Source organism: Ochotona princeps, chromosome 4, assembly GCF_030435755.1.
Source record: "Ochotona princeps isolate mOchPri1 chromosome 4, mOchPri1.hap1, whole genome shotgun sequence".
NCBI classification, from domain to species: domain Eukaryota; kingdom Metazoa; phylum Chordata; class Mammalia; order Lagomorpha; family Ochotonidae; genus Ochotona; species Ochotona princeps.
This window is the reverse complement of record NC_080835.1, coordinates 46,863,068-46,887,825: the sequence shown is the minus strand read 5'-3', so window position 1 is coordinate 46,887,825 and position 24,758 is coordinate 46,863,068. Positions and strand designations below refer to the sequence as shown.

Here is a 24,758-nt window from a genome sequence, read left to right as displayed (position 1 = left end):
AATCTGTCTTTCAAATGAAAATAAATAAATTTTTTAAAAAAAGATTTATTACTTATTTGAAAAGCATAGTGACACACACACGCATGCACACACACACGCACACAGACACACACACACACACACACACAGAATCTATCTTTCCTCTGCTGAGCACTCCCAAAATGTTTGTAACTGCCAGGGCTGGTTCTGAATGAAGCCCGGAGCCCAGAAGTATATCCAGTCTCCTTCACTGGGCCATCTTCTGTTTTTCCAGGTGCTTTAGCAGGGAGCTGGATGAAAGCAGAACAGCTGGGACTCAAACTTGGGGACATTCTGATCTGTCACTACAGGTGACATCATCACCTGCTACCCAATGCTGGCCCCCCACTTGATGTCTTAACTAGTAGGCTAAGTGCCTGTCCCCTAAACCAGGCTCTTGGCTTTTTTTTTGTTTTTATATATATGTTCTTTATAACTTATAATAAGCAGCCTATAGTAATAGAATTTTAGAGCTATTTGTATGCTTAAGAGATTGCTAAGTAATGTTTTGTGTATTTGTGTATCAATGTGTTCCTTTCTATTATAGAAATGAGAGATTGTGACTTGTGCAGGTCAGCACCTTATCCAGAACTCTTGACTGTAGTTGCTCTACACCTATTCTCTAAAGAGCTCCAGTTGGCAGACTCTGCTCCAGTGGTAGAAGAGTACCTCCCCCGCCCTTTGGCTAATGTGGACCAGTTGATGAAAAACTATAAGTGATCTTATTTTCACAGATCTTATAGAAGCCTGGCTCATAGTAGGCCTGTAATAGAGACTTGTTTGAAGTGCACCAAAACTGGGGAGGGCAAGAGTGAGAATTGAATTGTGGTTTACAAGTTGGGGGCTGGCTCTCACTACTCATTCTGTATTTGCTAGTTAATTTTCCATTTTTCTTTGCCTAGAGTGAGGGCCACTCGTATGTTTCGTTCAGACAGTGAAAGTCATGTGGTGTTAAGTGGTTGCCTTTAAATGACCTCTTTTTTTCCCCTGTAGGTCCTTTCCCATAACCTGTGCACGGTGCTGAAGGTTCCACATGACCCCGTGGCGCTTGAAGAGCACTTCAGGGATGACGATGAGGGGCCTGTCTCCAATCAGGGCTACATGCCATATTTGAACAAGTTCATTTTGGAAAAGGTGTGATTTTGAACTTTTCTTGTTTACAGCCTTGTTTGATATGCAGTGTTTTCAGGTTGGTTCCAGAGACCCTTACTGCTTAGTTCACCAGTGAGCAGAAGTGCGAGGTATCAAAGGTAGATGAGTGCCCGGCAGCGTGGCCTAGCGGCTAAAGTCCTCTCCTTGAAAGTCCCGGGATCCCATATGGGCGCTGGTTCTAATCCCGGCAGCTCCACTTCCCATCCAGCGCCCTGCTTGTGGCCTGGGAAGGTAGTTGAGGACGGCCCAAAGCTTTGGGACCGTGCACCCGTGTGGGAGACCCGGAAGAGGTTCCAGGTTCCCGGCATCGGATCGGCGCGCATCGGCCCGTGGCAGCTCACTTGGGGAGTGAATCATCGGACGGAAGATCTTCCTCTCTGTCTCTCCTCCTCTGTGTATATCTGGCTGTAATAAAATGAATAAATCTTTAAAAAAAAAAAAAAGGTAGATGAGAAAAAAGAACGAGTGACTCATACAAGGCCAAATGGAAGGCCAGACTATGCCGGACACTGGCCTAAAACCCACTGGCATGTATGAGAACTGGATCTGGGAGTGGGTCAAGTGGAGGAACTTGGGAAACTCCACTGGTGGGTCATGGCTCCTGCTGGTGAACACATGGTCCTGCCCTGGGGGTTGGATAAGCTGGGCAAAGTAGCTCCAATGGCTGGGTAATGTGTGGGTCGGAAATGGAACGGGGCGGACCGGGCGGAGTAAACCTTAGCCCACAAGCAAAAATAGAAATCAGGATGGAGCACAGGTCATGCCGAGCTATCAAAAAAAAAAAAAAAAAAAAAAAAGGAACAAGTTATTTGTCATCCTCACTTTCTTCTGAAATGTGATTTGAAAAATTTAACTAGATTTTTTTTTTGTTTGAAATTAAGAACTTTGTGTTAATTTGTACATGTTTTCTCAGAGTACTTAATTTTTTTGGAAAATATAGTTCTGCTTGTATTGTCAATGTTTGCTAAAGCGTGGGCCTATGAAATTACATGTGAACATTAGAAGGAGTGGTAATTGCCTGTGCTATCTTTTCTGTCTATGAATTACACAGCAGACTTGTGCTGATCCTCGGGGCTCCATTCTGAGTAGAGATGCTGTAAAGCATACTGTGTTATATATTCTGTGTTCAGTTCAGGGTCCCATGGCCTTGGGCCGTCCTTGACAGCTTTGCCAGGCCAGAAGCAGGGAGCTGGAAGAGAAGTGGAGCAGCCAGGATACGAACTGGTGCCCATATGAGATCCCAGCACTGCAAGGCCAGGACTTTAACCACTAGGCTGTTGCACCGGGCCCACAACTTAGCTTTTTACCGAAGAAGATTTTAGTATCATCATATGTTTAGTTTAAACATGAATGTAATTTTATGTTTAGGATTAGGAAATTAGAAAACTTTCTGCTGATTTAAGTAAGTAAACAATAAGCATATATGTATGCATTTTTTGGTTTATTTCAGAAGTGTCTTTCAAAAAGTAACAGTGAGAGTTGGCATTGTGGTACAGCAGTTAAGCTGCTGCTTGTGACTCCAGCATCCCCTGTGTGCTGTTTTGAGTCCTAGCTGATTTGCTTTCTATTCAGCTTTCTGCTGATGTAACTGGGAAGTTAATAAAAAATGGCTCAAGTGGGCTTTTACCACTCATGTGCGAGGCCAGGATGGAGTTGAGGGTCCAGCTTCAGCCTGGTCCAGTCCTGGCTCTTGTGGTTGTTTAGGGAGTGAAGTCACAGATGGAAGATATCCCTCACCATCCTCCTCCCGTCTGACTTCCAAATAAGTTTTCAAAAAGTGACAGTGACAATTATTTTAAATAAACTTATCTTAGTGTTGTTACATTTTTATTTGTTTAAGAGATAAGGAGAAACAGAGATCTTCCATCTGCTACTTAACTCCTCAAATGCCCACAGTAGCTGTGGCTCAGGCAGGTTGAAGCCAGGAGCTCGAAACGCAAGTGCCTACACGGATGGCAAGGACCTAAGAGCTTGAGCTGTCCCTTCAGACTGTGCTTAAGAAGGAAGCTGGAATTAGAAGCAGAGCTAAAACTTCAGCCAAGCCACTCTGCATAGCATCTGAACTACTGTGCCAGATATCTGCCTCAGATATTACTATTAAGTAAAAAAAAATTGAAATAAAATAAATGTAACAGGCTGGTGTTTAGCCTATCCATTAAGCTGTTTGCATCATACATCAGAATATTCGTGGCTCTGGTTCCTACCTCTGGCTTCCTGTCACTGTAGACCCTGGGGATGGTGGTGATGGCTCAAGTTTAGTATGTTCTAGTCACTCATGTGGAAGATGTGGGTTGTGTTCTGGCCCCCTCACCTGGGCAGTAGGCTGAATCCTGGCCTTTGTGGGCATTTGAGGATTAAAATAAAATGTTCTAAATAAAATAAAATAAAAATGTTCTAAATGGTGACAATGGTTGTAAGTATACTAGAATTACTGAATTGAACATTTAAAAACGGTGAATTTGGGCCCGGCGCTGTGGCCTAGAGGCCTAAGTCCTCACCCGGAACGCCCCGGGATCCCATATGGGCGCCGGTTCTAGTCCTGGCAGCCCCACTTCCCATCCAGCTCTCTGCTTGTGGCCTGGGAAAGCAATCCAGGACAGTCCAAAGCCTTGGGACCCTGCACCCATGTGGGACACCTGGAGGAGGTTCCTGGCTCGTGGCTTTGGATTGGCGCAGCACCGGCCGTTGTGCTCACTTGGGGAGTGAATCAACAACGGAAGATCTTCCGCTCTGTCTCTCCTCCTGTCTGTATATCTGACTTTGCAGTAAAAATAAATTAAATCTTTAAAAAAAAAAACTGTGAATTTGATGTTCTGTGAATATATCACAACAAGAAAGACTTAACCAAATTATACAGGAACTGTTGTGTGAGACCTTAAAATTTCACAATATGATGCTGTACTGTTTTTTTTTTTTTGCTACAATTTGTTTATTGATATGGTAGCTCATTTGTGTTCTGTGCTTAGATATGTCATCTCTTCAGCAATTGTTTGATGACTTGCCATGTGCATGTGTTGAGTCTTAAAAATTATAGCTAGCAAGCAGAATTATGTTATTTAAATATCATTGAATATATTGGGGAATGCTTAGACATCTGGAATTCCTTTGTTTTCAGTGCTAGCATTTGTGCTGGGATGGTAGATAGGTGGAAGCATCTGCTGGTTTCCTGGTAAGCAGTGCTGTGCTCTACTTCTGCTACTTCTGCTACGTTTTGTTCCCTTGGTGTGACACTTTTTTTTTTTTTTAAAGATTTATTTATTTGTTTTTATTGGAAAGTCAGATTTACAAAGAGAAGGAGATACAGAGAGAAAGATCTTCCACCTGCTGATTCACTCCCCAAGTGGCCACAACCATCAGAACTGAGCTGATCCAAAGCCAGTAGCCACGAGCTCCATCCAGTCTCCCACATGAGTGCAGGGTCCCAAGGCTTTGGGCCGTCCTTGACTGCTTTCTCAGGCCACAAGCAGGGAGCTGGATGGGAAGTGGGGCTGCTGAAACATGAACCGGTACCCATTTGGGGTTCCAGTGTGTGCAAGGCAAGGACTTTTATCCACTAGGCTGCCACGCCAGGCCCAGTGTGACACTTTTTAAAACCTCTTGAATTTTAAGTTAAAAATTTTGTTTTTATTTGTTTGTTTAGGGTATTTCTAAGTTCTGTAATTGGAGCATGGAGTATAGCAGTGTTTATAAAGTCCAGAATGAGCCACTAAATTTGAGGAAAAACTTTTTCATGGAGTAGTAAGGATATGAGGAAACAGCAAGCCCTTGTTGATTATTGCTCAGCCACCTGGAGTGGAATTTTGCCAGTCTTGCAATCCGAATAACACAACCAAAGTTTCCATGGTGTGGGTTATACTTGAGTAAAGGTTTTAGTGCCTTATTTTGAAATTTGATTGAAAAAGAAGTACCAATTCTGACTGAAAATGTTAGCATGAAACGTAGAGATTGCCATTAGTTCTGCAAAGAAAATATGAAATGATGGTGTAGCAGTTGTCAGATGTGCCTTAATACATGCGTACTGTCTCATCTGAGCCTCATGGTAATCCTGTGAGGCAGATGTGCAGTTACCCTCATGTAACTCAGGAGAACATGAACCTAAGGCAGCCCGGTTAACAGGGGAAGGTAGACTGAACCTCCGTCAGTGTACCTCTGATGGCACTGTGGAGAGGTTAATTACTCCTTTTTGGAGTTACTGTGTTTTGTAGCTGTTTGGATGTAAAAGGGAAACGCTGGTTGAAGACAGAGGTTGAGCTGCTTAAAAGCATTTCGGTCATCTCACGCTGTCTCAGTTCATGTCCATTTAGTTCTTTTAGATTCTTTCTCAGGCGTTAAAATATGATTCACTTAGTTAGCATCTGTGTTCCTTAATGTTTGATCTTTTTTTTTCCCTCCGGAGTTTTAAGGATTTTCTGCCTTTGCCTGGGACTATTGTTCTGAAGAGGTTTGGAACCAAAAGATCAATTATATTGAGTTGCTTTCCAAGAAGTAATTTTATGTTTGGTTCCTATTCTTAGTAGATAGTCACAGTGTATTGCTCTCAACGTTGACTGAGTTTATTTTCAATTTTCCTGAGTCTTGTATTACTCACTTTGTCTATTGCTGGATTACTGACAGTGAAGAAAGTGGTATACTACTGCATTTTTGCTATTTAGTCCTAACAAACTACATCAAAAACAGTAGTACTTGAGCAAGTCTAGGGGGCAGCCTCATTCCTTCATGAGACTTAATGGCTAATTAGACTTGCTGGACTAAGACATTGTCAATTCTTTCTCCTGATTTTACATATTAAAGCTTTGGGCTGTGTGACTAATGCCAGCAGTTCGTTGGCAATATGCCAGATTTTAATTGGAGAATCTGTTGTCTTAAGAGAGAATCCTGTTTTTTTTTTTTTTTTTTGAAACATACAAATACACAAAAGAAAAGTACACACAGAAAGCATTTCACTCTTGGTGGTGTGTTTTCTGTACAGGTTTACAGCCTCTGCATTCTGCTCTTGTCTGACAAGTATACTTTCTCTCTCTTTGACAAATGCTCTTCGTTTGTCAGTTACATTTCTTGAATTAAATGTGGTGTCAAATTTCTTTTGCTAATTGAATGATTGTATCTTCAACATTAGAACACTTCAGATGTGTGCCAGACAACCACCGTTTCATAGAAAGTCTACCACTCTTAAACACTGAAACTCACGTGTTTGCCCTGTCCTTTCGCCTCTGCTGTTTTAGCTTTTCTCCCTGGAAAGTTCTATACTGTGCCCCAAACATAAGTTGTACTCTGCATTTTCTCGTATTTGCAAAGCTTTAGAGGACTGCATGTCTGAGTGAGTAAAGGAGTTTCATGCTGAGAACTGGATGACCGTTAGGCTGTTGAATATGTAAGAGTGTAAGAATGAGGTAGCCTAAAGAAATGGTATTTGGAAAAAATAATACTTTTGTAGATGTAGAATTCAAGTACCATTCAGTTTGCTTATTTAACACATGCAACTTAGTGGGTTTGAGTACACTCACTATTTTGTGTAATCATCATCACAATCAAATTTAGAATATATTCATCACTCCTTTACAAAAACATCCTGTCCTCATTAGCAGTCACACTCTCCTCCCCCACAGCTCTGAACAAGCACTAATCTACTTTCTCTGTATGTGGATTTGCTTGTGATGGGCTTTAATATTCATGGGCTCACACAATAAGCAGCCTTTTTGTACCAGGTTTCTTTATTTTAGCAATGTTTTTGGCATCCATTCATGTTGTGGCATATACCAGTGTTTCATTCCTTTTTATGGCTTAATAACGTTCAGATATACTTATACGACGTTTGGTTTATATGTTCATCAGTTGGTGGACATTTGGGTTGTCTACTACAGTGCAACTGCATTAGTCTTCTCTGTTCCTCAAACTGCTGGGACCTTTCCAGTGTCAGAGCCCTCGGATTGGCTACTTCCTCCGCTGTAAGGCCTCCTCCACCCATGAAGTGCAGCCAATTCTTGCTCAGCCTTCTGGTCTCAGCCTGACTGTCACTTCCTCAAGATGGTTTCTGCAGGTAGTACCCCGCCTTTTTAGAGCCGACCAGCTCTCTGATAGTATGTCCGCACATGTGCTGTGTTTTTCCTTCGTAGCACATACAAGAAAGGTTTTCAGTAGAAGTGGCTGGGTTGCTGCAGTGTTACTTGATGTGCTGCAGTCTTAACTCATAGTGTGTAAATTCTGTGATGGCAAGGATTGGTGCATTGCTAGCCAACTCTTAGATCACAGACTGGCTACCTGGCAACTCCTCTCACATATTTAAATAAATGAATGAATGAGCAAATGGATACTGCATACTAGAGCAGTGGGGGTTCTGAAGAATATGGCTTGAGTATAAATAGTGCATGACTTTGGGTCTCAGAGGTGAGTTTGAGGTTAGATGTGTATTAGTGGCTGCATAAGAAGAGTTATTCCTGTTCCCTTTTCTATTTTTTTGACTTATATACTTTTTTCCTCTGGTTTAAAAGGTTTTTATAAAATTACTACTTTTTTCACTGAGATATAATCTATGTAATGTAAAATCTACCATTTCAAAATGTGGAGTATTATATAGCTGTCATTCCTGTCAGATTTTGTCATCCCTAATGAGATTCTGTACTTAGTAGCAGTTATTCTCAATTTCCCATTTCTCCTGACAACCACTCACCTATTTTCTGTCCCTATAATAGTTTGCCTATTTTAAACATTTCGTATGAATAGAATCATATAGTATGTAGCCTTTTGTACCTGATGTATTCCAGTTAACTTAAATGCTTGCAAGATTCATTCATGTTTGTCAGTACTTTATTTTTAATGTCTGCACATAGTTGGTTGTGTTGACACGCTACTTTGCCCATATATTGACTGATGGATATCTCTTTTTCCCGTGCCCTTTGCTCCTCCACCCTAATGTGTGTGAAAAGCTGTTATTTTTGTCTGGTGTTGTCGTGCCACAGCTTAGCTGCCACCTGCGAAACCAGATCCCATATCAGAGTGCCAGTTTGAGTCACTGCTCCTCTACTAATGTGCCTGGGAAAGCACATTACAGTATTGTTAATTGTATACATTTTGTTGTTGTACAGCAGGTTTTTATAATTTTTCTATCTTGCTTGGACTGAAACTTTGCCTGTTGAATAATGTTCTCTCCCTTCTGTGACTAGCCCCTGGCAAGCTGTACTCTAATATTTTAACAAGTTTCATTGCTTTAGATTCCTTATAAGTAGAATCATTCATGTCTTTTTAGGATTGGATTTTTTCACTTAGCATAATGTTTAACTCTCATGTTTATCAGTGGGAGTGTAGCCCAGCAGGGGAATGTCCATAGTTCCTCTATCAGGTCTGTTCCCAGTTGTAGAGCTTTTTTTTTTTTTTAGATTTATTTATTTTTATTGGAAAGGCAGATACAGAGAGAAGAGATACAGAGATTAAGAACTTCTGTACACTGGTTCACTCCCCAAGTGGCCAAAATGGCTGGAGCCAAGACAATCTGGGGCCAGGAGCTTCTTCTGGGTCTCTCACACAGGAGCAGGGGCCCAAGGCTTTGGGATATCTTTTACTGATTTCCCAGGTCACAAGCAGGTGGTTAGATGGAAAGTGGAGCAGCCAGTACATGAATTGGTGCCCATGTGGGATTATGGTGTATGTAAGGCAAGGATTTAGCCACTAGGCTAATTACACCGAGCCTCCAACTCCAGCTCTTGCGCCTGCCAGAGAGTACTGTGGCTCAGTCTGACATGATCTATATCAAGTCCTGGCACTTGCCAGAAGGTGCTACAGCCTAACCTAGCTTGGCTGGTCCACACCCATTCTGGCTCATGCTCCTGCAGACCCAGCCTACATACTAGCTGATGGGGTGCTACAGCTTTGCCTGGACTGGCTCACCCATTAGTCTCAGCTCTCATACTCATTAGTAGAAGCACCAACCTAGCAGGGGAATCCCCAGAGTTCTACCAGGTCCACTCCCAGTCCTGGGTCTTATGCTGGGTGCAATGTCCCAGTTTGGCATAGCCTGTTAGCAGTCTCGGCATTCATTGGCAGTACTGTAGCTTGGCTTAGCCCAGGCTGCCCCCTCTCCCCCAACCCCAGTTCTTGTGTGAACTGGCAGGTGTTGTGGCACAACCTGACCTGGCCTGCTCCCAGTCCTGGCTCTCATTCATGCCAGTGTGTCCTGCAAACTGGCCCAGCCTAACCTCTCCCCAGACCCAGACCATACATAGGCTGACAGGTGCTACAGTCCAGTTTGGTCAGGCCTGCCCCAGCCCCAGCTTAGCAGGCAGGGGAGTTCACCAAGGTCACCTACCAGATTCATTCCCAGCCCCTATCTTGTGTGTACCTGCAGGTACTGCAGCCCACCTGCCATGGCCTACCACCAGTCCTGGCACTCACCTGTGGGTGCTGCAGCCTAACCTGATTGGCTTACACCCATTCTAGCTCTTACCAGCAGGTGCTACAGCCTAACCCAACCTGTCCACCCCCAGACCTAGTTTTCATGTGACCCAGCAAGTTTTGTGGTCTGTCATAACCTGTTGTACACCCATTCTGGCTCTTGTGAGTGCCAGCAGGTGCTGGGGCCTAGCCCAGTCTGGCATGCCTATGGAACCAGCCCACGTGTATGTTGATGGTTGTTGCAGTCTTGCCTATACTTGCCTACCCATAGCCTTGGATTGCATGCTTACCAATGGGAGCTGCAGCCTAGTAGAAGAACCCCAAAAGTTTCTCTAGCAGGACCATTCTCACCTCTACATCTTGCTTCAACCTAACTTGTAACAGCCTGCTCCCAATCTCAACTCTTGTTAGTGGGTTTTGCAGCCTAACTCAGCCTGGCATGGCCTACATTTATCTTGGCTCATGTGTGCCAGCAAGTGCTGTGGCCCAGCTTAGCCTGGCCTGTCCCCAGACCTGGCCCACAAAAATGCTGAGGAGTACTGCAGCCTTGCCTGACCTGGCCTAACCCTAGTTCTGGTAGGGAAGTTCCCTAAGTTCCCCTACCAAATTTTCCCAAGGTCCACTTCCAGAACAGCAGGTGCTGTGGCCCTGATTGGCATGATCTGCCCTCAATCCTGGCTTTTGCATGTGCTGGTGAATGCTGCAGCCTGGCTGAGTCCTGCCTCCTCTTAGCCTTGACTTTTGCAAGTATCAGGGAGTTCTGCAGTGGCTCAGCCGCTTATCACCCCCAGCTTTTGCACAAACTGGTGGGTGCTGCAATCCCACAGAAACAAGTGTACAAGTCCTTTACAGAATCTACCCTCTTTCACATTCTGGTGGGTGCTGCAGCCCATCCTGATGTGACCTGTCTCCTGCCCTTGATACTCGTGGGCAGGTACTGTGGCTTACCCCAGCCAGGCATCCCCCATTCCTGGCCTGAGTTCCAGCTTTTGTTTGTGCCAGTGAGCTGTTGGCGATGCTGCTTAGCTAGCCAAGGTCTCCCTCATGGGTGGCTGCCTTGGCCTGACCCCGATAACTCTTCTGATCTCCTTTCTCTAAATCACCTGATCTCAGCTCCCTCACCTGCCATGAGCAGTTTGCCTGGTCTGTGGAAGTCACCACAAGTCATTCCTTCCATGTCAAACATGCCTTCAGTGGTCCTCACTCCAACACATTCCCAGACCCTCTCCCCTGAGCAATCTGTAGCCCCCTGCTGTGCGGTGGTACAGCATGCCTTTGTCCTGGCCAGTGTCCTCCACCTTCTGCTGCACTGCATGGTGGTACACAGAGTTTCCCATATATCTTTAAAGAAAATAAAAAAAATAGAGTAGGCAACTATGTGATCACACTGGTATAATTAACACAAAATTGGCACCAACCAGGCTCAGAATGCCTGCCAGCTTTTGCCTGCTTTTCTCCCAACAGTGTAACACTTGCCTAGGTACAAGGCAACCTAGTCAGTGGCTATAACTGGGGATCATACTGTTATACTGTTTTGATTTTCTTAGCTTTGAATGTGTTTTGAAGCCAGGAAAGGTTTTGTTTTTCTCAATGTTGTTATGGCTACTCAGGGTCCTTAGCTTCTGTATGAATTTTAGGATTTTTTTTTTTTTTGCTTGCTTCTGCAAAAAAATGTCATTGGAATTTTTACCAGGAATTTCCATGAATATATTCACAGTATGTATTTAGAGATTTTATTCACATATATTTTATTTGAAAAACAGACACACACCTACACAGGGGAGAGGGAGAGAGAACACTATAGAGAGAAAGAATGAGATTGATTCTTCCATCTGATGGTTCACTCTCCCAAACAGCTACAGCATTCAGGGCTGCATGAGGCAGATACCATAAGCTCAGAATTCAATATGGGTTTCCCACCTGGGTACTAGGGACCTAGTGCTGGAGCCATCATAGATACCTTCCAGCTATGTGCATTAGCAATAAGCTGAGACTTAAACCAAGGTACTCGAAAAAGAATGTGGGCATCCCAAGCAGTCTTCACTGCTTTGCCAACTTCCTGCTGCTGAGCAATATTAAATTTTCTAGCCTATGAACATGGGATGACTTCCCTTTACTTGTGTCTTCTCTAACTTCTTTCTGTAGTGTTTTGTAGTTTTAATTGTACCCGTTTTTTAAAACCCTTTTCGATTAAATTAATTCCTAAGTATCTAAGGGAGCAAAACAAACTTTATTAAAGGTGCAAACCTGTCACATCATCAGGAGGGGTCTCCAAGAGAGGAGAGACTCTATTATGTGATTTTTTTTTTAAGGTACTGTAAACAGGATTGTGTTCTAAATCTTGCTTAATTGCTTTGGCTAGGACTTCAGTGCTACATTCAGTAAAAGTGGCAAGAGGGCGTTGTTGTGGCCTTTTAAAGCATTTATTTATTTATTTAAAAGGCTAAGTCACAAAGAGGAGAGACAGATACACTGGTTCACTCCCCAAATGGCCATGATGGCCAGAATTGAGCTGATCCAAAGCCAAGGGCCAGGATACTCTTCAGGGTCTCCCATGTGGGTTCAGGTAACCAAGGACTTGGGTCATCCTCTGCTGTTTTCTCAGGCAGTTAGCAGGGAGCTGGATTGGAAGTGGAGCCGCTAGGACTAGAATTGGCACCCTTATGGGATTCTGGCACTTCAGGATAGGATTAACTTGCTATGCCACTAGACCAGCCCAGAGAGAGAACCCTACATCTGCAGGTTCACAACTCATATGGCCATGACAGCTGGAGCTGTGTTAGTCTGAATCCAGGAGCCAGAAGCTTCTTTGAGTCTCCAACTTGGATGCAGGGGCCCAGGTACTTGGGTCTTCTTTTGCTGCTTTTCCAGGTGTATTAGCAGGAAGCTGGATTGAAGTGGAGCAGCCAGGATACGAGCTGGTGTCTAAAGGGATGCTTAACTTGCCACACCATAGCACCATCCTCCATTTTGACCTTTCTATGCATAAGCTGATACTGTACTTCTTAAAAGTTGTAAATGGCATCATGTAATGTAGTTGGAACTGGTTCTTCTGTCACTCGGACTGCTCTTTTGTTGTGATTCTTCTTGCTCTTGCTTTGTAAATGTAGCATCCAGTGAGGTTCTGGGTTTATGTGTGTCCCCTCCTCCCCCCAACCCCCGCCTTTTTGATTTCGTTTTTGTTTTTGTTTTTGGTATGCTGTTGATCTACAAATCTTTATTCGGTTACATTTCCCTTTCTTTGGTTGTCTTAGGTATCTCAACCAAAATGCCTTCTCAGAACTTAGTTTAAGACACCTGTAGCTGAAAACTTTGTGTTTCCTTCCCTTTTGTTTTATATCATAATCTAGGTACCTAGTCTCCAAACTCTCATCTGGTTTGCATCCTTCCTTTTTGTTCATTTTTATTGTTCCCAAGATTCTATCCTAGTTGAGACCCTTATTGCCTTGACGTGATAGTAGCGTAGTAGCCGCCTGACACCCTTTATTTTTTTCTCTGCACCCTTTTGTCTGTTGAAATCTACCTTTCACAATTCTTTCTGGATAGTTTTGCTGAAACATAGGGCTGCTTTTAATTCTACTTATACATCTTAATTGATTTCTTCTTAACATTTTAAATAAAGTCTGTCCTCAAGTGTATCTGACTTCAACTTGCCTCCTGTGTTTTTGATCTGCCGCTTTTCGTGTACCTCGTCAACCTGCTTTGGTTATCTCCATTCCCCAGACATGATTGGTGTGCGACTACTGCTATGCCTATGCTCATGCGAGGGTCTTCCTTATACTTTGTAATATATTTTTTTAAAGATTTATTTTATTTTTATTGCAAAGTCAGATATACAGAGAAAAGGAGAGACAGGGAGGAAGATCTTCCATCTACTGGTTCACTCCCCAAGTGACTGCAATGGCCAGTGCTCCACCAATCCACAGCCACGAGCCTGGAACTTCCTCCAGGTCTCCCATGTGGATGCAGGGTACCAAGGCTTTGGGCCGTCCTTGACTGCTTTCCCAGGCCACAAGCAGGGAGCTGGATGGGAAGTGGAGTCACTGGGATTAGATCAGCACCCATGTGGGATCCTGGCATTAAAGGCGAGGACTTTGGCTGCTAGAACACTGCGCCGGGCCCCTGTAATATCTTTTTTTGGTAGATTTTCATATACTTTTTTAAAAAGCTCTTCCATCTGAAGGTTCACTCCCCAAGTGGCCGCAACAGCTGGATGCTATCATGCCAGGCCCTTCATATACTTTTCAAAAGATTTATTTATTTGAATGCTGGAGTTTGAGAGATAGAGAGTGGTTGATTGTCTGATTGATCGATCGATATTCTGTGTACTGGTTCACTTCCCAAGTGACTACATCAGCCTGACTTGTGCCAGGCTTTTATTTGGAACTCTCACATTGGTGCAGGGGCCATGTACTTGGGACATTATCTGCTGCTTTGCTAGGTGTATTCGCAGAGAGCTGGATTGGAAGTGGAGCAGCTAGGACTTGAACTGGTGCTCAAATGGAATGCCCAGTTTATAGGAAGTAACTTAGCTCATTATGCTACAACACTGGCCCCTATACTTTGGGATTTGCCTCAAATACTATCTTTCGTACAAAGTACAAATCTGAGTTGCATATGATCTGTTTGTTCTCTATCCTAAAACCTTGTAACTGGTGTTTCCCTTATAGATTAGTTCTTAAAATTATAACGCCTTTTATCATTTGGCCTTTTATTGCCTTTTTCTAGCCATGTATCTAGCCACTCCCCTTTAGGCCTCCTATGATTCACCACACTATCCACGTAGAATCACTTCTGGTTCCTCAAAGCAAGACTGTATGTTTTCGTGTGCGTGTCATTTCCCCTCTGGGATGTATCTTTCACTTGGTATTTTCTTGGGTGTGCAGAGATTAGATTTGTTGTTTGTGGCCTTTGAATCTAGTTCTACATAGATATTCTCCAATGCATAGCTGATCTTTGTTTAATGAGTTCCATAAGCAGTTTGATATAGTGTAAAGGGCCAGCATTGGAGCTTTAGTGTGTTTTTAAAAATGATTTATTTGAAAGAGTTGCTTGCAAGGAGAGAAGGACACACACACACACACACACACACACACACACATGCACAGATTTTACATTTTCTGATTCACTCTTCAGGTGGCCATAGTGGCTAGGGCTGAGCCAGGCCAAAGCCATGTGGGTATCAGGGGTTTGAATACTTGTAATGTCTTCTGGTTTTCTCAGGCCATGAACAGGGATCTGGGTAGGAACTGGACCAGCTGGGACTGGAACTGGTGTCCAGTTGACATTCTGGCACCATAGGAGACAGCTTTATTGACTACTTCTCATTGCTGGCCACTGGTACTTTAAACTCTATTTGTGATATTTGCTAGCACAATTTACAATAGCAAAGACATGGAAACAACCCAGATGCCCATCCAAAGAGGAGTGGCTAAAGAAACTGTGGTACATCTACTCCATGGAATATTATTCAGCCATTAAAAAGAATGAAATTATACAATTTGCAACTAGATGGTCCCAACTAGAGGCCATCCTGCTCAGTGAAATAAGTCAATCACAAAAAGAGAAATACCATGTTTTCTCTAATATAAGGAATCCGTGGGCCCTGCGTGATAGTGTAATGGTTAAGGACCTCGCCTTGAACACGCCAGGATCCCATATGGGCACCGGTTCTAGTCCTGGCAGCTCCACTTCCCATCCAGCTCCCGGCTTGTGGCCTGGGAAAGCAGTCGAGGATGGCTCAAGGCCTTGGGACCCTGCACCCGTGTGGGAGACCCAGAAGAAGTTCCTGGCTCGTGGCTTTGGATTGGTGGCGCAGCACTGGCCGTTGTGGCCACTTGTGGAGTGAATCATCAGATGGAAAATCTTCCTCTCTGTTTATCTGACTTTGTAATAAAAATAAATAAATCTTAAAAAAAAAAAAGGAATCCATCATGCAAATTGGAATGTATAGTGGTGGAGTAATGAAGACCACCATATCCAGAAATGAAGACACAATGCAACCTGCATCTCTGCTACCAAACAAAAGATGGACTCCCAACAAAAGTGTTGGATATATCTAGACAATGGGATGATGGACTGTCTGACATTGTCTGTACCAGTATTGTTGGGGCACACTTAAATAGCAGACTGATGGAACTGTAACTCCTTATAAAGAGTGTGACATTATGAGAAAAATCAATTGGGGGGCAGAAAATGGGGGAGAGGGGAATCCCAGACTATACAGAATTGTATGATAAATTTCAAGAATTAAAAAATATGTATAATAAAAAGAAGCTGCATATGTTATCTATATTATATTTGCATATATGTATGTATACATAAGTGTGTGTGTGTGTGTATATATATATATATATAAAAATACCTGGAATGTAGTATGTCTTCCAAAAATGATGATAGTCCACCATCCCCCAAAAAAGAAATAAAAGGCAGGCAGGCAGGGAACCGCAATTGCTGCTGCGGTTGACCCCTCCTGCATTCAGTTGTGTGTGATGGGGGTGTGGGAAATGATGCCAGACTGAAGCAAGGTACAGAAGGTAGAGCACAGAGGATATCTTCCTTCTTTGGGAGACTGGTTTGCCAACCACAATTTTTAATTAGAAATCAGCAGAAACTTCCTCTTGCAGTGTACATAACGCTTTGTTCATACCTCTCCTAAGGTAAAAATACTTTCCTTGTATTCTCCTGCTACCTACTCCTGTTTACTCCAGCACATCTTCTATATGGTCCCAGAATATAGCTTTAAAAATGATGTTTGTTCCCTTCAGCTGTATCTATCCAGTATTTAAACTCCTTTATGTTTTAAAAGTTCTCCAAGATATTGTTGGAGAGCAGGATCTATCTCATATCAAGAAACTGGAAAGTTCAGATGTGTATTTTCACTGCTCCTTGGCAACTAGAACACAGGAATGAGAACCAGGCTCAGCCTGTAGGATTTTAAAGTGGGTGAAGGATTTGAAGTGAGTGACAGGGAGGTCAAGAACAGGCATAGAAAACCAAAGGGTGTCCTGTTCCAGTGCAAGTGGTGTCTCACCTGATGTCCTCGAGGCGTCTTAGCCGCAGTCCTGGCTGTCCATTTTACCTTGGTGCCAGCCTCTTTTCAGAGACTTCATTTTCCAGTCCTGTGTTAGATCTGAGATGTTACCGTTTGTTTTTCAAATAAATTCCTTTTCTGCTTAAGTCAATCCAAGGTGGTTTCTGTTAGGGTACACTTAGGAAGAGCCTTGACTTGTACTGTCCTCCAGCACCAAGTGCCCTTCATCTCAAACTTTGTGGAGTTGTTCAGAGCGGCCATGGCTGTCCCCACCGTGGGGTCCTTACATTGTGTTCTACACAAAATATTCTTTATCCCATTCTTGGTCTGTTTGACTTTTTTTTAAAAAAAGATTTATTTATTTTTATTTGAAAGTCAGATATACAGAGAGGAGGAGAGGCAGAGAGAAGGATCCTCCATCAGATGATTCACTCCCCAAATGACCACAGTGGCCAGTGCTGTGCCAATCCAAAGCCACGATCCAGGAACCTACTCCAGGTCTCCCATCCGAGTGCAGGGTCCCAAAACCTTGAGCTGCCCTCAACTGCTTTCCCAGGCCACAAGCAAGGAGCTGGATGGGAAGTGGAGCTGCCAGGACTAGAACCGGTGCCCATATGGGATCCTGGTGTGTTCAAGGCGAGGACTTAAGCCGCTAGGCCATGTCGCTGGGCCCGGTCTGTTTGACTCTTAAAAATGTTTTATTTATTTCTGTTTACTTATCTGAAGTGCAGAGAAACAGAATGAGATCACAAGAGTGCTCGCTTCGGCAGCACATATACTAAAATTGGAACGTTACAGAGAAGATTAGCATGGCCCCTGCGCAAGGATATCACAACAGAGCCAGATCTTTCAGATCTGCTGGTTCATGCCCCACCTGCCTGAAGTGGCCTGGGGCTGGGTCAGGCTGAAGCCAGAAGTCAGGAGCTCACTGTAGGTCTCCCACGTGTGTTAGCTATCATCTGCTTCCTTCCGGGGGTGTGTCACCATGTAACTGGAGGAAGTAGAGCTGGGATTCAAACCCAAGCCCTCTGCCATGGAATGCAGACATTCTGAGTAATGGCACACTTGCTTTGCCAAACACCTGCCCGTTGTTGTTTGATTTTTGATGGGTCTTTAGGATTCATCTCTGTTAAAATGTTACCCTTTGAAAAATATTCTTCCACCAAGAAACTAATGATGAAATTGGTAATAGCACTTAAGTTACACATTCCTTCCTGGCTTGCCATCTTTTGCTATGTACATTTTGTATTGGGCTTGTCGGTGAACATAGAGGGGAGAAATTGGCCAAATAATGCATTTGGTACTCCTTTATCATGGCTAGCATTGTGGCATACTGAGTAAGACCACTGTCTCTCATGCCAGCATTCTATATGGGCACTGGTTCATGTTCCAGTTGCTCAACTTCCAGTCCAGCTTCCTGCTGATGGCCTGGAAAAAGCATCAGAAGTTGGTTCAGGTGCTTGGGCCCCAGTTAGCCATATAGGAGACCCAGATGGAGATTGTGGTTTCAGGAAGATTGCTCTGTAACTCTTCTAATAAGTAAATAAAGTAATAAGAAATGTCTACCCTGCTAGGCTACTGCTTCATTGAGTGAGTGTGAGAATTGGCACTGGGGATTAGCCTGGCTGGGCTTGATCTGGGACAGAGCATATTGAGTTAAACTGCAACACCTGTGGGAGTGTATGAGCGCTGGATGGGATGTGAGCTGGGCCAGGCTAGGTTGCAGCAGAGACTGGCGTGTGCAAAAACTGGGGCTTCGGGTGGGCCTGGTGGAGGTTCCTGGAAGTTCCCCCAACTGGGTTCCGTCACCCACTGGTATGTGTGAGAACCAGGTCTGTGGTGTGCTGGCTGGGCTGGGCTGCAGCACCCTTCATTTCACGTGAGGGATGGGACTGGGGCGAAACAGACCAGGCAGCTGCATCCACCAGTATGTGTGCTGGCTGGTACACATGATAGACCAAACCTGAGTCTGCACTAGCTTGTGCACACAGGAATCAAGTCTGAGGTCACCCCTGGTGATGTTTCTTGGGAAACTTCCCAGCTAGACCACTGGACTCAGACCCTGCCCACAGGAGAAGTTACAGGATGTGTGGTCCGACTTTGGAATCCATGTATTGGGACTTGGCCTCCTCAGTTGCTGATGCCTGTGCAGTGGACAACATGCCCAGATGCAGGTGGGCACAAAATAGTCAGCTCATTTAGTCTGGTAGAGGACATCTCACCAGAAGATGGAAAGCAGAACAGGTTGGACAACTCTCCTGGCCAGACTTTGCAGCAAGTGCCTGGGTCTGTGGATGCACTAAGGGTGAATTGGTCAACCAATAGACCTTGGAAAGATTTTCTCAACCCTGGTACAATGGAGCCGACAATGTCTCAGAACTGTCAGAACTACTCAAGTAACACCCTCGGAACATTTTTCCCTGCATCGTGGTCTCTAAGGCGCACCAAAGTACTCTCCCATCCCCAGGTGATAATGTATTTTGACTGCAAGGAATAGCCTCCTTCTCTGCCTCTTCTGTGGACACAGGAGAAAAAAATTGAAACATTCATCCCACCCACCTTCCTCCATATCTGTCCCTCCCCATCCTAATTCAGGGCCCACATGGACATGCATCCCTTTCAATTATATAAACAATATTAAAAAGAAAATTAAAAATTAAAGAAACTGGGCCCGGCGGCATGGCCTAGCGGCTAAAGTCCTCGCCTTGAATGCCCCGGGATCCCATATGGGTGCCGGTTCTAATCCCGGCACCTCCACTTCCCATCCAGCTCTCTGCTTGTGGCCTGGGAAAGCAGTCGAGGACGGCCCAATGCATTGGGACACTGCACCCATATGGGAGACCCAGAAGAGGTTCCAGGTTCCTGGCTTCGGATTGGCGTGCACCGGCCATTGCAGCTCAGTTGGGGAGTGAATCATCGGACAGAAGATCTTCCTCTCTGTCTCTCCTCCTCTCTGTATATCTGACTTTGTAATAAAATAAATAAATCTTTAAAAAAAATTAAAGAAACTTTAAAAATTTCTAATTCTCAAAATTGGGTTAGCTTTTCAGTGTTCCCACAGACTCCTCTTATAATCTCTGGTGTGGTATTATTCACAATATATGCTTACATATATTACAATTTTGTTTCAGTAGTAATTGGACGTAATTATGGGCTACAGTACATGTATATCATGTGTACTAACTGAACCAGGACAGTCGATGTTACTTTATGGTAGGAACCTTAGAGCTCCTTCCTTCTATTTGCTCATAAAATATATAACAGGTTATTGTGAACTGCAGTCACCTGACTGTGCTGTGTCACATTAGGAATGTTCCTTGGAGATATGAGGTAGTACTATGCTGTATTTCTTCTTTTTTTTTTAACTAATTTATTTTTCCTGGAAAGTCAGATTTACAGAGAGAAGGAGGGATGAAGAGAAAGATCTTCCATCTGCTGTTTGCAATGGCCAGCTGAGCCAATCTGAAGCCACGAGCCAGGAGTTCTTCTGGGTCTCCCACGTGGGTGCAGGGTCCCAAGGCTTTGGGCCATCCTTGACTGCTTTCCCAGGCCACAAGCAGGTAGCTGGATGGGAAGTGGAACAGCTGGGACACAAACTGGTGCCCACATGGGATTGCGTATGCAAAGCGAGGATTTAGCCACTAGGCTATTATGCTCGGACTATTACGCTGTATTTCTTCTCACTTTTTCTGGCAAGTAACAATTACTATGTAAATTTTATTTGTTGAATGAATCAAAAATTCTGTTGAATAATACACTGTTATGTCAGAATTGTCTATTTGTATGTCTTTTGTAATAAACTCAGAATACCCTAAGAGCACAGACAGGTTCATCATTTATATGTACCATGTTTGGCTTACGCTGAGGGATTGTTGATTGCATGAGCATATGAATGAATGGTAGGCCTGTCTTTTTAGAGTTTTGGTTAAATAGTGTTTCTTAAAAGAAGCTGTCACTTGACCGTTTAGGGAATGATGAAGGTGTCTGCATGTGATTCATGCTGACTAACTGACCTCAGTTCCTTATATGTACCAGGATTGGCAGCCTACTTTTAGGAACATGATTTGTCGACATGAAACAGTAACTTTTTGATAGGTAACTATTTTATGTGCCAGATGAGCAGTTTGAATAGATAGTTTTTCAGTGTCAGATAAAGTGCAACATTCTTAGTTGAGTACAACAGGGTAGTACCTAAAACACATTATGTAAGAGATGAGTGCTGCCGGATGGAGTTGATTAAGACGGAATCCTTAATGATTCCTATTTGACTTCATTTACATGCTGCTTACTTTGGACTGGTTCACTGAACTTGTTTCTCATTCCTTTTTAGGTCCAAGACAACTTTGACAAGATTGAATTTAATAGGATGTGTTGGACTCTTTGTGTCAAAAAAAACCTCACAAAGAGTCCTCTGCTCATTTCAGAAGAAGATGCATTTAAAGTGTGGGTTATTTTCAACTTTTTATCTGAGGACAAGTATCCATTGATTATTGTGCCTGAAGAGGTAAGGTATGGTTTTGGGGAGATTTTGTGTGGTCATCGTAGTATTTAATAGAGTGACATAGAAGTATTTGTGTTGATTCAGTAGAAGAAGATCCTTGATTTGTGTTTTAGCATCACAGGCAAGACAGCTTGAATCCAGACGAATCCCAGCTTTAGTCTGCTGAGGATAAAGACTGCTCCCTGGAGATTGGCAGAGGGTGGTAGGGGGACTCTTCCTCTATAAATTGCTTTGGTTATGGAAGATTTTGTTCTCTCTTAAGACGCTTTGTCTGATACAGTCACAGCATAATTTTCTGTCTGATGTGTATTGGCACACTGAGGGAAATACGTGTGTGCAGAGTGGTGCTCTCAGGGCTGTTCTGTGTGACTAAATAACTGTTTCTGTTTCCAAGTCCAGGATGATGATTCTCTGTCTTTTTCAAAGTCAAAGGCAAAGGACATTTGCTTGTTTAGTTCTGGAGTATTTTCCCTGATCTTCAAAAAGGGAAAAGAAGATTGGAGGAAGATCTCTGTTACCTTACTCCCCTAAAAAGTCATACATATAATATGCAGAAAATTTAGGAAAGATTAACAATGTGCAAAAAGCTATAATCCTTTAATCCTTTAATTTACAAAATAAGTCTTTAGGAGAAGGCATTCACCCTAGCAATTAAGATGCTAATGTCCCACATCTGAATAGTGGGTTGGATTCCTTGCTCTGGCTCCTGAGAACAGCTTCCTGTCAGGATATATCCTGGGAGGTAGTTAAAATGGCTCAAGAATTGGGTTCCTGCTACCCATATGAGAGCCCTGAGTGGTGGTGCTGGGTCCGGGTTTCAGCCCGGGCCCACCTCTGCTATTATGGGCGTTTGGAGAATGAACCAGCAGATTCTCTTTTTAGTCCGTCTCTTTCCCTCTGTCTCTTAAAAAAAAAAAAAGATGATTTAGTTAAAATTCAGAGCTGGGCAAATAATATGTATTCAATAATTATGTTAACTATCAGGACCAATTTTTAAAGAATAATATTTTTTATGGACCAGCATTGTGATGTAGCAAGCTAAGCTACTACCTGCAATCTGGCATCTCATATGAGTGTCAGTTCAAATTCCAGCTATTCTACTTCAGGTCCAGCTCCCTGCTAATGCTCCTGGGAAGGCAGCAGAAGATGGCTTAGGTGCGTAGGCCACTGCATTCATGTGGGAGACCCAGGAGAAGCTCCTGACTTGAGCCTGACCCATCTCTGGCTGTTGTGGCAGTTTGGGGAGTAACAGTGGTTGAAAGATCTTTCTCTATCTCTCGCTTTATCTTTATACCTCTGGCTTTCAAATAAATAAATAAATCTTTAAAAATGAAAACTATCTTGAAAATTTTTAATTTATTATTTGTTTGACTTACTCAAGTGATAAACATAGAGGCAGATATAGAGAGTTTCCATCTGCTGATTCAGTTCCTAAAAGCCTGTGAGGTGGAAACTCAGCCCAGATCTTTCTCATGGGTGGCAAGGACCCTATGGCTGGAGCTGTGCTGATCAAAAGTCAGGAGCCAGGAACCTTGTCTGAATCTCTCAAGAGGATACAGGGGCCCAAGGCTTTGGGCTGTCCTCTCCTGCTTTCTTAGGCTGCAAGCAGGTAGCTGGATGGGAAGTGGAGCAGCTGGGATATGAATTGAGAGCCCACATGGGATGCCGGCACTTACAAGGTGAAGATTTCACCATTGAACTATTGGGCTGTGCCCCCACCCCCAACTTTTTTTTTTTTTTTTTAAGATTTGGGGGTCTTGGAGAGAAGGAAAGACAGAAAGATCTTCCATCCTCTGGTTCACTCCTCAAATGGCCTCAGTGGTCAGAGCTGAGGTGATAATGATGCTAGGAGCCAAGAACTTCTTGCAGGTCTCCCATGTGAGTATAGGGTCTCAAGGCTCTGGACTATTCTACACTGCCTTACCCAGGCCACTAGCAAGGAGCTGGATGGGAAGTAGGGACCCAAACTGGCGCCCATATGGAATGCTGGTGTTTGCAGGTAGCAGATAAGCCAGTTGAGCTATCGCACTGGCCTCAAGAACCCAGCTATTTAAGTCATTATTTTACTCTTTCCATGGTGCACATCAACATAGTGGAATTGGGAGTAGCATATAGGCACTCTGGTTTGGGAGGTGGGAATCCCAGGTGGCACCTCAAGTGCTGTCCCAAGTACCTACCCCGTATGAGCATCATCATCACGAATACTTTATTTTTGATACTAATCTGCTATTGCCTTAGGAATCTTCAGCAGTAGGATTTTGAGTGCGAAGAAATGCATGCCCTAAATATTTCAGATGAACCATACAAAGCCATCTTTTGGAAAGCTTATATCAATTTGATTTCTAATAGTAATGATTGAAGGTGCCTATTTTTACCCACCTTGCCAATACTGAGTCTAGTCTGTGGTTTCTGTGATTCATGTTCATGTTAGGAAAGTAATTAAAGTCAGATTAATAGTTCAAACTGAAATATTTATTTAAAATTAACAAGTATTTACTGACTGCCAACAACGAGGTGTCATAGAGACTAAAAAGTGAAAAACTTGCTTCCTGCCTTCAGAAAACCCAGTATATTGAGGAGAAAACTTAGTACAAAGCAAAGTAAATTGCATGTTATAGGAGAGATGCAAATGTCATGAAATCACAGAGACTGGGATAATTTATCCCATCTTGGAGAAGGTCAGAAATAGTATGTGGTTAAAAACAGGGGTGTTGGGGCTGGTGCTGTGAAATAGTAGATCAAACTTCTACCTGTGGCATCAGCTTGCCATGTGGGCTTAGTTTAAATCCCAACTGCTCCACTTCCAATATAGTTCCCACTAATGCATCTAGGAAAGCACCATAGATGGTCCAAGTATTTTGGTCCCCTGAGACCTAAAAGTTCCTGACTCCTGGCATCAGACTGACCTAACTCTGGCCGCAAGTTGTGGCCATTTGGGGAGTGATCCAGTGGATGAAAGATCTTTCTCATTCCCTTTCTGTAATTCCATATTTCAAATAAAAATAAATAAAATCTTTATTTAGAGATTGTCTTTTTTGGGCCTGGCGCCATGGCCTAGTGGCTAAAGTCCTCGCCTTGAACGCCCCGGGATCCCATATGGGCGCCGGTTCTAATCCTGGCAGCTCCACTTCCCATCCAGCTCCCTGCTTGTGGCCTGGGAAAGCAGTTGAGGACAGCCCAAAGCTTTGGGACCCTGCACTTGCATGGGAGACCCGGAAGAGGTTCCAGGTTCCCGGCTTCGGATCTACGGAGCATCAGCCATTGCGCTCACTTGGGGAGTGAATCATCGGATGGAAGATCTTCCTCTCTGTCTCTCCTCTCTGTATATCTGACTTTGTAATAAAATAAATAAATCTAAAAAAAAAAAGATTTTTTTTTCTTTAAAGATTTAATTTTTATTGAAAAGTTAGATACACAGAAAGGAGGAGAGACAGAGACATCTTCCATGTGCTAATTTACTCTCCATGTGACCACAATGGCCAGAATTGAACTGATCTGAAGCCACAAGCCAGGAGCTTCTTCCAGGTCTCCCATGTGGGTGTAGAATCCCCAGGTCTTGGGCCATGCTCGACTGCTTTCCCAGGCCACAAGCAGGGAGCTGGATGGGAAGTGGGGTCCCCGGAACACAAACCAGCGCCCATATGGGATCCTGGCGCATACAAGGAGTGA

At 43.6% G+C, this 24,758-nt stretch overlaps 1 protein-coding gene and 1 non-coding gene across 2 annotated transcripts in view; both read left to right on the top strand.

Annotated features, from left to right (window-relative positions):
• The window catches only part of SWAP70 (switching B cell complex subunit SWAP70), a 95,824-nt gene that overhangs the window by 37,944 nt on the left and 33,122 nt on the right, over positions 1–24,758 (top strand). Inside the window, exons 2-3 of the mRNA XM_004593794.3 lie at positions 1,012–1,152; positions 20,919–21,092. Of these exons, the coding sequence (XP_004593851.1) occupies positions 1,012–1,152; positions 20,919–21,092 (315 nt within the window). The remainder of the gene's footprint in view (positions 1–1,011; positions 1,153–20,918; positions 21,093–24,758) is intronic.
• Positions 17,343–17,449, top strand: LOC118759567 (U6 spliceosomal RNA). The gene has a single exon (XR_004996267.1). It is a non-coding gene; the product is annotated as a U6 spliceosomal RNA (small nuclear RNA).